Raw genomic sequence first — 16,145 nt, 5'->3', positions numbered from 1 at the left:
CAAGTATTAAAATAATAGCCCTCCTCACAATTTGGGTCCATAAACAACTTTGGGGATTTTTGCCATTCGGCTATTTCAGGTTTAACCACAGCCAGACTAAATTTTATAAACATATTTACCTTAATCTTCATTAAAACAATGTGTATTAGGAGTGGAATTCAATATCATTGTGTCTGCTACTTGCAATTAACTCATCAATAATTTATAACAGGTGTTTAATATCCAATAAATTCTCCAAGCTTTGGAAACTCAGAAGTTAATTTCCTCACAAACTGGGAGTAATCTTTAGCCAGGAATAAATAAATTCAAGTATGAAGGTTTCTGTGGTTTTATAGAAATTCAGAAATAACAAAGTTAAAATGGATTCAATGTTAGATAAAATTATATCATCACTATTGATAACAAAAGCTCAATGACATTGACAACTTACATTAAATCTTTGAAATATAGCAAAAAAAGAGAGATACATTTTCAAGGTACAGCATAAAACAGTCCCAACACATTCCTTTCAAAAGATGTCTTTGCATTTGTGTCATTAGCAAATAATGAGGTAAATGGTTGACTCTTTGTTTCATAAGATTGGCAGGGTTTGGGAATACCTATTTCTTTACCATTTGTCCTATTAAGGTAACCATACTAAATCCAGACCTCTTAGAAGGATTCCTGGATTCACATGTTGAGTGCTATGTACATGGTCTATTACATTCCCAGAGTTTAAGTACTGGTTTTATTTTATTTTATATCTCCTTCCATGAAATGAACATTCTTAGAAACTATCTGCCTCTGCAAAACAAACTTTAGTAAGTATAAATAAGATAGGGATTTGAAAGTTTTAGTTAAAAACTCAAGTCATCTGGGTGGACATAAAGCACACAAGTGCCTTAAAACCAGTCTTTCACACTGCACTTATCAGTAGCAATTGTTTTGTAAACTGTATTTTTTTTAATAAGATGACATGAGTGAGAGTCAACATTGATACTCAGCGTCTTCTTTCAGACATCCAACCACGTTGATGGTAGCGATGATGGTGGCCCCTGTTGTAGACACCTGTGCAGTAAAAGACTATTTCACACAGGCTGATAAACTGATGTCAGATGGTATCACTTAAAGCAGTGGATCTCAAATCTTAAAATGCTTCAGAATCACCTGTAGGGCTTAACACACAGCTTCTGGGCTATCACCCCTAAAGTTTCTGGTTAAGTAGGTGAGGGATAGGGTGGAAGTCAGCATGTCCAGTAAGTTCCCAGATGATGCTGATGCTGATGGTATAGAAACCACATTTTGAGAATCACTGATTTAGAGCAAAGGAATTCTGACTTCGCATCTGTCACATAACTGCTGCTGAGTCAGTTTTTTCCTCTCTCTCCCCCTTTCCCTCTCAATCTCTCTCCCTTTTCTCTCTTTTAAATTATAAGTAGGTATATTTGGGTCTAAGGAATTTACTCTTCCTCTGAGCTATTACTTGGCTATTAAGGCATATTATCAACGTTATTTGAAGTTATCCTCAAACTTTTTAAAGTGCTGTCATCACGATCCGAAATTTACAACTCTCATGCAGCATAAATAAGAAAAGAAGTTCTGAAATATACAAAGGGGAGAAAGGAGAGAGTTAAAATACTTTGCTTTCCTGATATAGTGCTGATATTTTACAATATGATCTCAATAAACCTTGTATAAGAAGATAGTTTTTGCTTTGAGTCATAAAAGGCACAAGGTAACAGAATCCCAAGTTCCAAGATTTGAAAACAAGTTGTGGATAATTAGGCTGTATTACTTTTCTCTGAGAGTAATGGAAAAATGAAAAAACAACAAAAATTAATTTTTTATGGAAATTTTTCTTAAACACTGTGCTCCATATCTTTTGTTTCAATACAATCAGAACACCTATTACCATAATATGAGATGAAAATCATCTTTCATAAACACTTCTTTTACTTTTAATTTAATTTTCAAGTAAATATTTGAAGCAGAATAATTTTTCAGGGGAATAAGTTTGAATATTCAGTGCTTTGACTCCTAGATCTTACATTTTCTACAAAATATACGATAGTCTATTCATGTATGTGTGAGTTAAGAGCAAGCCCCTCTATTTTTTAACCACCTGGTACTCAGCCCCAGGCCCAGATAGAACCCACTGACATCAACTGTCATTGTAATTAAATTGAAAAAAAAAAAAGTGCAACTGCACTACAAACTTTCTGGTGAAGACCACTGTCCTTGGTCGCTTCACTGCTCTGCCATGACCAATAATTGTCCCCCAGATTGTTTGCTGCCTTGCACTCTGTCAACATGTCTCCCTCACTAGACTGAAGCTCTTTTGAAGGCATGTTTGCATCGACACCACCTCATTCCCCAGCACCTAGCATATCCAGCAAGGCTGACTATATCATTTTGTTGTTGTTGTTGTTAAAAGAACATAATGATGTGATTTAGCTTATTCTTAAATGTTGAAGTGTTAGAGATGGAAATTACGTTAAAACTTTTACTGTAATAGAGTCTTACTGGCCATATGTTGAGACAAGAAATGTTAGCAATGGTCAATTTGCAAACCTGAGAAAATTGTGTAAATGAGTGAGTATATAGTTTTGTAAGATAGTTTTTGAATTACCTAACACTGTATGCTATTTTATATATAAATATTTTCTCAGATACCACATAACAACGGTCTTGTGATTTTTTAAAAAAAAACTATTAAGTCAACTAACATGTCTGTTGTTAATTCATAATTAGTAATTGCTACTTCTTTTAGTAGCAAAAAAAATCATTGGATAGATTCTGGTAATTTTTAGGAACCAATTTGAATTTGAGAGATTAAAATAACAAGGGATTATAAAAAGAATTAGAAATGTTTAAACATTTAATTGACACACATTATAATACATGAAACTAAAAGTGAAATAGCCTGAAAAAAGCTCAGTTGAAGGTTAAACTTCCAAAATATTTAAATCAAAAGTTAAGAAATCATTTTAAACTGACTTTTTTTTATTTCCAAAGAGCAATAGATTAAAAAAAAAAAGATCCACAAGTAATTTTAGCTTCACATCATAGGATAATAAAATTTCTGTTCCCAGTGATTTTAAAAAGGATAGTTTTACTCAGGTATCCTTGTCATATGAATAAATATTCTACCAGTTTTGAAGTGGTCCTGCTCCATTGGCTGCTGGGAGTGTGCTTATGCTAGTGAGCACAACTTGCTCAGAAAGTTTTGATATGTTATCAAAGTTGCTGATTTGAGTGGTCAAGGACTTCCGGCTCTCTGTGCTAGTTCGTCCCCTGGTGAGCCGATCCTCCTGGCGATGGTGAACTCCAAGGCAACAGCAAGAAAACGCAGCTTTAAATTCCTCTCGAAATTTTCCTGGCAAACAGAGAGAATGAAAGGAAAAGGAATTATGCATAAATGCTTCAACAAATTATGAATAGTGTACAACTGAGTTGCTCCCTTGAGCCAAACTAACAATGAGGTGTAATATTTTGCAAAGATGGGGAAAATAGAAGAAGGAAATTGAGTTTATTGGAAGCTTGGTAGACTCTTGAAACAATGAGTATTTTCAAAAACTAATGAGGCTGCCTTTCATGTATGGTGCTTGGAATTTGCTTCATTCCTTTATAGTCAAACCTCGTATATTTACACATATTGGTATATGTTATCTACATAGCTATAATGGAAGTGATCATCAGTAGAAGAACGCTCAGAGATATTTAATAATTAAACACAATGAAACTTTACGTCATACAAAGCCAAAATTATACAAAAATTACCCCTGCATCTTACTCTAAATAACTGATACTGAAACAATTAAATCCACAAAATACCTAGAAAAATACACTCAAATATCCAGAAAATTTTCAGTTTCATAATCTATATGAGAAAGAACAAAAACTGAAGGGGGAAAAATACTGTAGAAGGTATTCCTTGTCTTTAAATTATGGAGGAGATATTGGAGAACTATGAGAATCAATCAATCACTTTTATTAGTGTGAATGGCAGTATTGTGAATCGTTTCCTCTCTCTTAGCCTCAGCTACCCACTGAGTTAGCAGTGATTAAATGAGAAGATGAATGTTCACGGGCCCAGCACAATAGCAGTCACATAATGAGTTATCAGTGATTATCAGTTGCCTCCTCTAACTCACTTTTATCCTCCATACTAGGACTTTGACCTGGTTCTGTGACTTCTGCTTCAAACACTTCTCATTACAACTTCCTCATAGCCTTTACCTGCTTAGTGTGAGGTTCAGAGCTTTCGACATTGTGCTAGATTTTGTTTTAAATAGAACAAAATTATTCCTCACCAATCTAATTGGTTGCCTTTTTTTTCAACCTATGCAACCAGAAGGCCAAAGATCAAGTTGGAAGATGCACAAGCTTTATTAAATATGCCACAAAATGAATTTCTATTCTTCCACATAAAATCACCATATATTTGAAGATAGAAATAACAAAGAAATCGCCAATGAGTTGGAGATTAAGGCAATGTAAAAATGTAGCTAATTAAAACATAATTCTAAAAGTCAGGCAAAATGTGAATAAACAATAGTGATTTAAATGACTTTTATAATTGTCTTGATTCCATAAACAGATATAAATTGTATAAGTTACATGTATATGTATGTGTGTATCATTTAACTTACGTGTTATTTAGGAGTAATACTATTTTTGGTAGCCAGTGGGAAATATTGAGATAAATCCAAGAGATGATACTGACAAGAGAAACGTGAATATAGCAAAATATCTAAAAGTGAATAGATCCCAATTCTGTCTCAATTAGGCTACACATTTTGGCAAAGGAATAATACAGCAAGGCAAAACAGAACAAAGTACTTTATATTTTTGTAAATCATGAGTTTAAAGTATGTCATGTAAGATTTTGTGTTATTGATTTCTCAGAACATTTACTGTTCTTCTATTATAACATTTCTTGTAAGTTTTACATGGAAAAAATCAGTTCATTTTCTCTAATGAGTTCAGTAACAAATATTTTGCCTCAAAAGAGAAGAAACTCAAGATAAATCAGGTCAGGGAAAAATATATCTCACATAGCAACTAAACTCTTCATAAAATTGAAGAGTGTTCACTGATTCCTCATCCTTAGTTAGAAATGTCGCTTATGGAAGAAAAGTTGAAAACTCACCACTGAGAAAATTATAAATAATTGGATTCGCAGCACTATTGGCATATACAAGCCAGTGTGAAAAGGTAAACCAGGCATACACAGTCTCTCTGTCTTCAGTATGGGTAAACATCCCAAATACCCTGCAGGAAAAGAAGCAACAGAAAAGTATCTTTTAACTAATTAAATTCAAAGGTGAACAAGGCTATTGGTAGAGGTTGGTCTGACCCCTGTCCTCTCAGGTTGCAGGAATTGACCACAGATTGGTTTCTGACCCCATAATTGGTTTAGAATAACTTCAGTGCCTGAACAGAAACTCCACAGCACAATCAGTAAATCAAAAGCCAAATCAGGTCAGAGAAGGGTCTCTCCCTCCCACAAATAGCAGATGCAGTATTTCTTTTAAATAAGAATACAGAAGTTGAATATATATATCGTCTTTATTTCATTTTCTTTCTAAATACAATTGAATAATGTTGTATTAATATTCCATTATGTGTATCATTTAAAAATCACTCCTAAATGATAGTCTTCAAGTACTTCTTCCTACTTTCATTTATGTATTGATCAAAGTATCATATGCCTTCAACTCCAATCTTCCTGGACTATCTGAAACTTGCCTTCTGGGACTCCTTAATACCCAGAGAAGAAACAGTTCTCGATGGGCAGAATTTTGGTAATTTTTAAAAATTAATGAGTGTTAATTTTTCATGTATTATTTTAAACTTTAAAAAATGTTTTATTATGCTATCCTTAAAGACTATTTAAAAATTTTCTTCATACTTAGTAATATTCCATCTATTAAATTCTAATCACTAACCTACAACAGATAACTTACAGCTACTCAATAAGATTCTAGGCCAAAAATCATATATATTTCCTGCTGAAGTCTCCATCTTTGATTGTCTGTGTGTGTGTGTGTGTGTGTGTGTGTGTGTGTGTGACAGCAAGAAGGCATGACAACAATGCATTTCTGGTATAAGGTGATACTCTAAAGAGTACTAGAGTTTTACAAAAACACTATATAGAATGAAACAATATGGACAAAAGAAATTTGTACTATGTTATGACCCTTTATCTCAAAATGTCTTTGAAATCTTGGACAAACCTGAACTGTTGTAAAGAAATTGGTTTTGACTAATTCGGCAAAAAGTTAAGTTTTAAGGAGAAGAAGCTAGGAATGGTTTTTGTGGGAGAAAGAAAAAACAAATTTCATATGCAAGGACAAATAAATACAAGCATTTGAAAAAAAAAGTGTGTGGTAACAAGAAAAACAATTTTCAAGTTCTTTTTTTCAAAAGTTTTTATGTTGTGGAAAAGAGTAGAATGCCCAAAAACTTGAAATATCTTAAATTTAACATGGCCTTGCTCCTTTGAAAGTTATTTGTTTTCCTTGGAAAGGAAGGGATTTGAGTCAGAAGAATAAGACAAATATTATTGACAAAAAAAAGTATTTGGAAATAAAAGGAAAGAGCAAGCTCTGAGATACAGGAAATCCAAATACGTAACCAAGAGAGAGGTAAATCCAATTTTCATTGAATTTACACTGACTAATGGAGAAAGAAGATTAAAAAGACAAAGAATAAAACCCTTCCAGTAATATAACATGTTTATAAAGTTCTTAAAAGCAGAAGACAGTATCTAGCAGGTGGCCATAATAAATTTGTATTAAATTTCTGTTAGCAATAATAATAATAATAAGAGGCAAAGCACAAAAAGATACGGAGGGCAAAATAATTTCTACTTTCTTGTGAGCTGGCATATGTCTCAAGGACCCAGGCCACAAGAAAATCATATCTCTTTAAGGCTGTGACTGTAGTAAATGGTATCACTGAACAAAAGTTTGCTCTCCATTTCTTCTCCATTGAAAAAGCCATTAAACCATCAAAAACAGGGGCCAAAGAGAATGAGAATCCTTTGCAGCTGGTTATACCACCTTTCTTCTGACTCCAGCCAAAGCTGCCGCTCTTCAGAGTTCCCAGCTGTGAGGAATATAATATTGATTCTGGATCAGGCAAAAGTGAGATGAGCAATTCTAGCTTCAGTTCGAAGCCCGTGGTAAACAAGAATTGGTATTGCCTTGGGAACAGTCTATGTGGAACAGTTTTGATAATTCCCAATAAAGTTGGCTGGCCATGAAGTTTAGTGTGTACCACTGCCTCTGCATCTGCTGTTCATGTCGTGGGTCAATATTTTTAACTTAATAGTTGTGCCTGCAGTGTAACAAATAACATACTTTCCCTCATTGATTTTTATTAATATCTGTCCTGAGCTTGATTCAGTGACTTCAGGAAATGAATTCTTCTGTTTAGACATTCGACATACATATCTGCCTTGATTGCTTTTTAAAAGTGCTCACCAATGCACTTTTAAGTATAATTAGAATACTAACATAAGCTCTTTTTACCCTTAAGATATAATTCTCTCACAATTGCCTATGTTTTTGAAAACGAAGTTTTGAAAAACCCGTTTGTTCTCATCAAGAAAGAACTGCAAGCTGTAAATGAGTTGTTACGCATTAGAACTTTGTCTGCATCTAAGGTTTAGCAACTAGCTTGAAGAGACTGGAGAAACATCTGTTTTATGTCTGCCATGCAACTGAGAATACGCATGACAAAAGCTCACGTCTGAGCACTCTTAAAGGCTGTTCGCCCTACCTGCTGGTAACAACATAACTGAGTCATCTGGCCTGACAAGGTATCTAGGCAGAAAGTTTAGATTTTTCACTGGCTTAGTAAAAAAAAAAAAAAAAAAAAAAAAAATGTTAATTAAGAATCAAGTTAAAAGGCAAGCTATTTCACTTTCAAATAACAGATAAGTTTTACCTCTTTAGCACATTGAGGATGCTAATTGGTAGATAGCAAATTGCAAATACCAAAAGCACAACCATCAACATCCGGGCTGTTTTCCTTCTGGCTCGGATCTGCTTTATTTCAGCTGCTACAGCGCTTATCCGGGACTTTGTGGGCTGTCCTGGCCCTCGAGGCTGTGAAACAGGCTGCAGGGGCTTCCATTTTCTCTGAACTACAGATGATGTTCCAGGGATCTGAAAGGAGAAGAGACAGACCCTTATTGCAATTTGACTTAGGAAAGTTCCACTTCGGGGAAGTAATTAGAAAACACAGTCAGGAAAGGCTTCCAGACGCCTGAGGTGTGGGAAGTTTGAGCGCCTGTTTCTCCAGAGCATTTGCTGAGCTTACTCTGTGCTTGGTATTAATTCAGACGAATGCCAAATAGGAGTTTGTGTGGAAAACAAAGATAAAACATCAAAATTTTGTCAATGTCTAAAGAAAGCTGCAAGTGGGAAAGATATTTCCTTGTAAAAAGAACAAAGCTTGGAAAAGGAGAATGATAAAGAGATGACAGCCATATTATCTCGTTAGGAATTTTTGTTGAGCTCAGATAGCAAAGTTTAAAGCAAAGGAACACCCAGCAAGTAACGTCAAGCAACCCGCATGGATTTTTTTTCACGGATCAATACTGCCATCTGCTGCCAGACAGAGAGATAGGACTTAACTACCTGTAGCTTTTCAGGTTTTCTGCTTCTCAAGTTCGGACACAGCAAACCTTTGAATAAAAGCATAGTTTTAAAAAATCAAGTATTTTTTTGTTATTCACTATTTGTAGTTATGAAATTGTTTGAAATCAATTTTGTGGTCCAGCCCTTTAAAATGAGCACAAACCCACTGAGGATTTTTTGTGGTCTTACATTAATATTTCAAATAGCTGGAATTTATAACAATAATTACACAACTTGTACTTTTCCATTTCTTTTCAAAGTTATTTGATAATAGCAGGGAGTCCCTCCAAGTATAATATTTTCTTAATTGTAAGCTCATGAAGATTGATAGTGTTTAGTGAACAGAACAATAAAATTCAGCATGCATAATTTTTTAAAGAGGAAAATGTGCCAACAAGTGCAAGAAAAGGCCACCTTAGTTCTGTTAAGATTATTCAGCTTTTGCTTTCTGTCTCTGTGCGGCAAACCAGTGCTGACCAATGTGTCCTTGTGGTCTCTCAGAATGGATGTTCAATGGATTTTGTTGCTTTTTACACCACAAGATCAAAGTCTGTTCAATAATCTTTGAGAACAGAATTTTACTTATATGTCCACACAGATAAATTAATATGACATTTCCTTTGACCATCTTCTTTCTTGAAGAGGCAAATGACGTTAACAAAAACCTGTCCTTGAATGGAAAATATCGGATAAATTATTTGTCTTCTCACTCTGTATGTCTTGTCATATAGACAATCTTTTTCACATAGTAGTGGTTCAACTCAATCTTTTAACCCACTGGTTGGGGACAGATAGGAACTTTCTCTTCTGTGACTCTCATTTTAAACAGCAATTTTAAAAAATAACTGATAAGAATGAGCAATGGATGCTGGAATGTTCCAGGAGACTTCTATCATGAAAAGCCTGTATGTGTCTGCTAAATTATCTTGAACTAAATGATCTCTGATAGATCAATTAAACTTTAGTGATTCTATCACTGACTGTTCCCCTGAAGGAGAGAATCAACATTCTGCATCTGATGACTTCTGCAGCCATTAGAAACAGTTCTGGGTCACCTGAGGTTGGGAGTTCGTGACCAGCCTGACCAACATGGAGAAACCCCGCCTCTACTAAAAATACAAAATTAGCTGGACATTGTGGCACATGCCTGTAATCCCAGCTACTCGGGAGGCTGAGGCAGGAGAATCGCTTGAACCCAGGAGGCAGAGTTTGCAATGAGCCGATGAGATCACACGATTATGCTCCAGCCTGGGCAACAAGAGCAAAATTCCATCCCCCACCCCCCCAAAAAAATACAGTTTTCATAAAGAGAAAGCTATGGTCCCTGAAATCGGGAAAAAAAAATGTAGTGATGCCCTTTTTAGACAATGATCTAAATAAGGATAGAAGATGCTGAATCCTGCATTCATTTTGAAGAGACATAAATTTCTCCATTGATAAGCTGTCTAGAGACACTGAGAATTCAGAGAAACTCGGTATAAAATTAAGAGGAATAACTGACATTACTGAGCTCCAGGAACTATGCACTAGTAATCCTTAATGCATCCCTAAAAGTACGTTATTGTAAATCTCATAGATTTCAATCAAGCAGGCACTGAGAAGGATTAAGTAAAATACATGCACCCCACTTTTATTTCACGATTATAAATAAACTTTATAAATTATATTTAACACAAAAATACACCCTGAAAAATGTATTACCACAGTTATGAATTGGAAATAGCATGTACATGATGGACCTTAAAACCTACTCTGTCTTAAAAAGTGTTTGTGACCAGGATAAAGTTATAAGGAAGAGGCAAACATGCTACAAACATTAAAAATATTATGAATAAACAATGAATTTGCCAACTTACATGAAATGGACAAAGCCTTTGAAAGACAAAGATGACCAAAACTGACTCTGTACTTACAAACTATGCTACAAAAAAATCTCCAGGCCCAGATAGGTCCATTAATGAATTCAATCAGACAGTAAAGAATAAATAATTCCAATCTTGTTCAGACTTTTAATGAAATGCACAGAAAATATAATTTTTCAACAAATTTCATGAGGCCACATTTATCTTTATAAGCAAAGATATGATAACAAAAGACAGCTAACAAGTAAATATCCTTCATGAATAGAGATAGAAAGCTCTTTAAAAATATGTTATCAAATTAAAGCCTGCAATATATAAATAGGATAATATCATTTGCTCATTCAGATTTATTCTAGCAATGCAGTGTTGGCTTACCACTCAAAAAATCAAGTCTTCTCTCACCACTTGTACCCAGCATTGTACTGGACTTTGAGCCAATACAAGAAGAAAAGAAAAATAAATAAAATGCCTACAGATTGGTTCTATTGAGAAGAAATTATTGCTTACAAAGATCATCCTAAAGAATCTACCAAAAACCCACTAGAACTTATAAAAGAATTTAGCAAGGAGCAGGTCACTAAATCAATAAACAAAAAAATCAATTATACTTATATATACTAGCAATAAATGGAAAATTAAATTTTAAAAGTTTCAATATCAAAAGAATGTGTTTTAGGCATACATTTCATAAAATATATATATGTATATATATTTCATAAAATAGATGTATAAATATATATATTTCATTATATATATATATATACTGAAAATGATGAAACATTGCAGAGAGATAATAAAGAACTCCTAAATAAATAGATTCACTGTGGTCATGCATTAAAAGGCTTAGTATTGTTAATATGGCAATTCTCCCCAAATTAATCTATAGAGTTAATGCAATTAATCACGTTCAATACCACAACAGTCTTTTTTGTGGAAATGAAAGTACTGATTTTAATTTTTTATGAAAGTGCAAAAGACCTGGAATAGCCAAAACAATTTAAAAAAAGAATTTATTCTTTTTTAAACTTTGGTTGCAGGACTTATAAAAACTCATTTCAAGATTTATAATGAAGGTACAATGAGTGTTTAAGTGTATTTGTGACTGTGTATATCCCAGAGGACTAGTCTGCTGTATATATATATTTGATACTCACCTCACTTAAAAAGTGCCTGGACAAGGGACTACCTAAAAGAAAAGTATGCAGCTGTGAAGAGACCTAGCAAAGTGGCATTTACTGGTCAGGGAAGGAAAGGTAAGTATTCGAAGCAAAAAGTATTCAAATCAAAGTAGGAAGAAAGTATATAAGCAATGAAACCACGAACAACATTGCTTAATGCTGCCAAAAGATCAATAAATAAACTTTAAAAATATATATTCTTTAGAAATCATTGGTAACTTTCATGTAAGCTGTTTCACTGTAATGATGAAAGTTGAAGCTACATTGACGTGGGCTGAGACATCAGTGGAGGTGGTGGTTAGTGAGAAAAAGATGACAAATGGAAATAAGTCGAGAATTTTATCTGGGAGGAGGAGGAACAAAGAGTTAAGTTTGTGGCTGGATGAGTCTGAGAGTTTGGATGATGCTTATTTTTTAATGCATAGCAAATGCCTGCTCCATTTGCTAAGTGCTAAGAAACTTGTAGGACAAGTCTCCTTTCCCCTTACCGTATTCCTTAACCCATTACCCATTTCATCATGATAGAGTATAACGGATATTTGGTAGGCACTGGTGGTCTTCTATGAAACAATAATCTCCTTACATTTCCCTGTTCAGCAGGGACCATGAAACTTTTCCTTGCCCCTTACAGCCACCACCATATGAAGATGACTGTGTTCCAACTCCGAGGGAGTTTTTCACATTAAATTCCATGATTTCTTGACACTTCTTGTTTACCTCAGTACTGCTCTGATAAGATTTGCATGCTAAATTCTTATAATGAGGACTATAATTTTATTTGTTCCTTTTCTTAACATCATTCTCACTATGAATAGCTCCAGTTTCAGAGTGTACAGATGGCCCTTATGGATGACAACTGCAATACCTGATCTTCTCACTATGCCTTCTGCCCCTGTCCAACTCCAGATCTGTTGTCTCGCAACATTATTCTGTCACACTGTCTATGACTTCTTCTTTGCAAAAAAAAAAAAAAAAAAAAAAAAAAAAAAAAGGGTTTTCCCTCTGCTCTCTGGGACTTGATACATGGTTTCATGGAATAGGTTCTCTCATTTTTTGCACGTCTATGGACCATTTTAAAAGTCCATAGAAGTACAGAAAAAAACTTTAGTCAGAAAGTACAGAAAAAACAACTCGTGGATAATTCCTATTATAGTCTCTCATTACATTAACATGTCAAATTGTGTGTTCAACCTTTTTTCCTTCCCTGTGGTTTCAGCAGCAGAACTTTCTAAAAAAAAAAAAAAGTCTTCAATTTTTAAAATTTTAAAATATCCCATCATTTTTGTTCTTTCTTTTTAAAAGAAAATGTTTTATTGAGATATAATTCACATACCATAAACCTCACTGCTTTAAGGGGTTCAAAAAATGATTTTTAGAATATTCACAGGGTTGTGCAACTATCACATCATCACTATCTAATCTAGAACATATTCATCACCGCCAAATGAGGCTCCAAATCCATTAGCAGTCACTTCTCATTGTTGCATTCTGCCAGCCCCTGCCAAGGACAAATTCTTTTGGCTCTATATATTTGCCTATTCTCAACATTTCATGCAAATAGAATTATGTAATATGTGGCCTTCTGTGCCTGGCTTCTTTCACTTAGTATGTTTTCAAGATTCATCAGTCTTGTGGTATCTATCGGTGCTTCATTTCTTTTAGTAGCTGAATAATATTTTATTGCTTGCATATAGAACAATTAATTATTCCATTTATTCATCGAAAACATTTGGGTTGTTTCCACTTTTTGGCTACTATGAATTATATACTGTTATGAACATTCATGTGCAAGTTTTTGTGTAAACATGTCTTCAGTTCTCTGGGTCTATAACTAGAGATTGAATTGGTGGGTAATGTAGTAATTCTCTAAGATTTTGAGGAACTACCAAACTGTTTTCCAAAGCAGTTACATAATTTTGCATTCCCACCAACAATGTAGGAGGATTCCACTTACTCCACATCCTGACCAATAATGATTACAGCCTTTTAAAACAAATCTATCCTGTTGAGTATGAATAGGTATCTCATGATTTTGATTAATACTTCTCTAATAAGTAATGATGTTAAGCAGCTTCTTATGTGCTTATTGACCATTTGTATATCTTCTTTGCAGAATTGTTTATTCAAGTCTTTGCCTACTTGTAATTTTTTTAATTATTAATTCATAAGAGTTATTTGTATATTCTGGATACAAATTCCTTAACACATATATGATTTGCAAATATTTTCTGCATTTATATGGGCTGACTTTTAACTTTTTTAATGGTGCAGTTTGAAGCACGAAAGTTTTTGTTTTGATAATGTCTAATGTATCTATGTTGTCATTTGTTGCTTGTGGTTTTGGTGTCATATTTAGAACCTATTGGTTAAGCCAAGTTCATGATGATTTTCTTCTGTGTTTTCTTCTAAGAATTAGCTTTTACATATAAATCTATGATTCATTTTGAGTTAAGTTTTGAATATGGTGTGAGCTGAGGTTCAACTCCATTCTTTTGCTTGTGGATATACAATTGTCTTAACACCATTTGTTGTCAGGACTATGATTTTTCCCATTGAACTGTGTTAAGACCTTTATCAATACTCAATTAATCATAAATATGAGAGTTTATTTGTAGGCCATGATTTCTATTCCATTGATCTATATGACTAACTGTATGCAAGTACCACACTGTCTTAGTTGCTGTGGCTTTTTATTAAGATTTGACATTAGGAAGTAAGTTTTCCATTTCTTTTTCAAGATTATTTTGGCTCTTCTCTATCCCTTGCATTTCCACTTTAATTTTAGGATCAGTTTGTCAATTTGTGTCCAAAATACAAAGCCATCTGGGATTTTCATAGGAATTGTATTGAATTCATAGATTAATTTGAAGATTGTTTCTATTTTAACAAGATTGAATCTTCCAATCCATAAACACAGAATATCTTTTAATTTACGTAGTCCTTCTTTAAGTTTTTTCAATGATATTTTGTAATTGTAGGTGTACATGTTGTGCACAGATTGAATATCCCTTATCTGAAATTCTTGAGACCAAAAGTGTTTCAGATGTGAGTTTTTTTTGATTTTGGATTATTTTCATATACACAATAAGATATCTTGTAGATGGGACTTAAGTCTAAACCCAAAACTTACTTACATTTTATAAACACCCAATACAAATAGCCTTTAAGCAAATTTATATAACATTTTTAATAATTTTGGATATGAAACAAAGTTTTGGTTGACTTCTGACACGACCTGTCACATGAGGTAGCAGGGGAATTTTCCACTTCTGGAATCATGTTAGCTCTCAAAAGTTTGGGATTTTAGAGCAGCTAGAATTTTAGGTTTTGGGATTAGAGATGCTTAACCTGTACTACATGTGATTCAAGGACTGTGTTGGTAACCTTTCTGAGACTGAATATGATGATGGAGAACGAAATGTTACAGAAATGGGCTATATGTTGCTTGAATGGAAATAGTTCCGAATTGGCTCGAGAAACTTGTATAACTGTGGGCTACTCATTGAAGTTGCTAATAATTATGATTGTAAATGATATTCATGTATAGAACTTGAAAATATTGAAGGAACCTTATCTATTTGATTGATTTGATCAACATACTATTTATTTTTAATAATCCAGAGCTATTTCCTTTTCATTATTTTTGTTGCCTATATAGAGACTAGAACCACATCATTTAATAGATGCACCTTTTTAAATACAAAAATAGGGTAATTTTCTTCCTGGATCTTTGGTGGTTATGTTAGAATCCTCAGCAATACAGTGAATTCATAATTCTCTTTTTAGGGAATTATAACTGCTGCATGGAATCCATGTTTCTATGATTTCTGGACATTCCCTAAATATACATGTTTATGTTGAAGAATTTTTTTTTTTTTTTTTTGGACAAGAGTCTAACTCTGCCACCCAGGCTAGAGTGCAGTGGTGCAGTCTTAGCTCACTGCAGCCTCCGCCTCTCAGGCTCAAATGATTCTCATGCCTCAGCTTCCTGAGTAGCTGGGATTATAGTCTTGCACTGCACCACCATGCCTGGCTCATTTTTGTATTTTTAGTAGAAACATGGTTTCGCCACGTTGACTATGCTGGTCTTGATCTCCTGCCCTCATGTGATCCTCCTGCCTCAGTCTCCCAAAGTGTTGAGATTACAGGCATAAGCAATCGAGCCTGGATGAAGTCTCTTATTAAGCTTCTTTAATTAAATCTACTTCTAGGTATTTGATTAATTTTGTTGCTATTTAAATGATTTTTGTTAATTTCATTTTAAATTTTTCTTTGCTAATGTATAAAAATGAAATTGATTTTTGTATATCAATCTTTCATCCTGAAAACTAGCTGAACTCATTTATTTGTTCTAATGTACTGTTTTGCAAAATAATTCGTTAGGATTTTCTATATAAAATATCACATAACCTACAAGTAGAAATAGTTTACCTCTTATTTTGTGATCGTCATGCCTTTTATTTTTTATTATTGTT

General features: G+C 33.8%; 1 protein-coding gene across 1 annotated transcript in view; it reads right to left on the bottom strand.

Moving 5' to 3' along the window:
- Positions 1–473: 473 nt before the first annotated feature.
- The window catches only part of HCRTR2 (hypocretin receptor 2), a 259,297-nt gene continuing 243,625 nt past the window's right edge, over positions 474–16,145 (bottom strand). The window contains exons 6-9 of the mRNA XM_055264032.2: positions 7,936–8,156; positions 5,132–5,253; positions 3,130–3,355; positions 474–1,047 (exon numbers count right to left, since the gene is read on the bottom strand). Coding sequence (XP_055120007.1) covers positions 993–1,047; positions 3,130–3,355; positions 5,132–5,253; positions 7,936–8,156 — 624 coding nt within the window. The 3' untranslated portion in view covers positions 474–992. The remainder of the gene's footprint in view (positions 1,048–3,129; positions 3,356–5,131; positions 5,254–7,935; positions 8,157–16,145) is intronic.

This window comes from Symphalangus syndactylus, chromosome 23, assembly GCF_028878055.3.
Source record: "Symphalangus syndactylus isolate Jambi chromosome 23, NHGRI_mSymSyn1-v2.1_pri, whole genome shotgun sequence".
Taxonomy (NCBI): domain Eukaryota; kingdom Metazoa; phylum Chordata; class Mammalia; order Primates; family Hylobatidae; genus Symphalangus; species Symphalangus syndactylus.
Note: the sequence above shows the minus strand (reverse complement) of the source record. Positions and strands in the feature narration are given on the sequence as shown.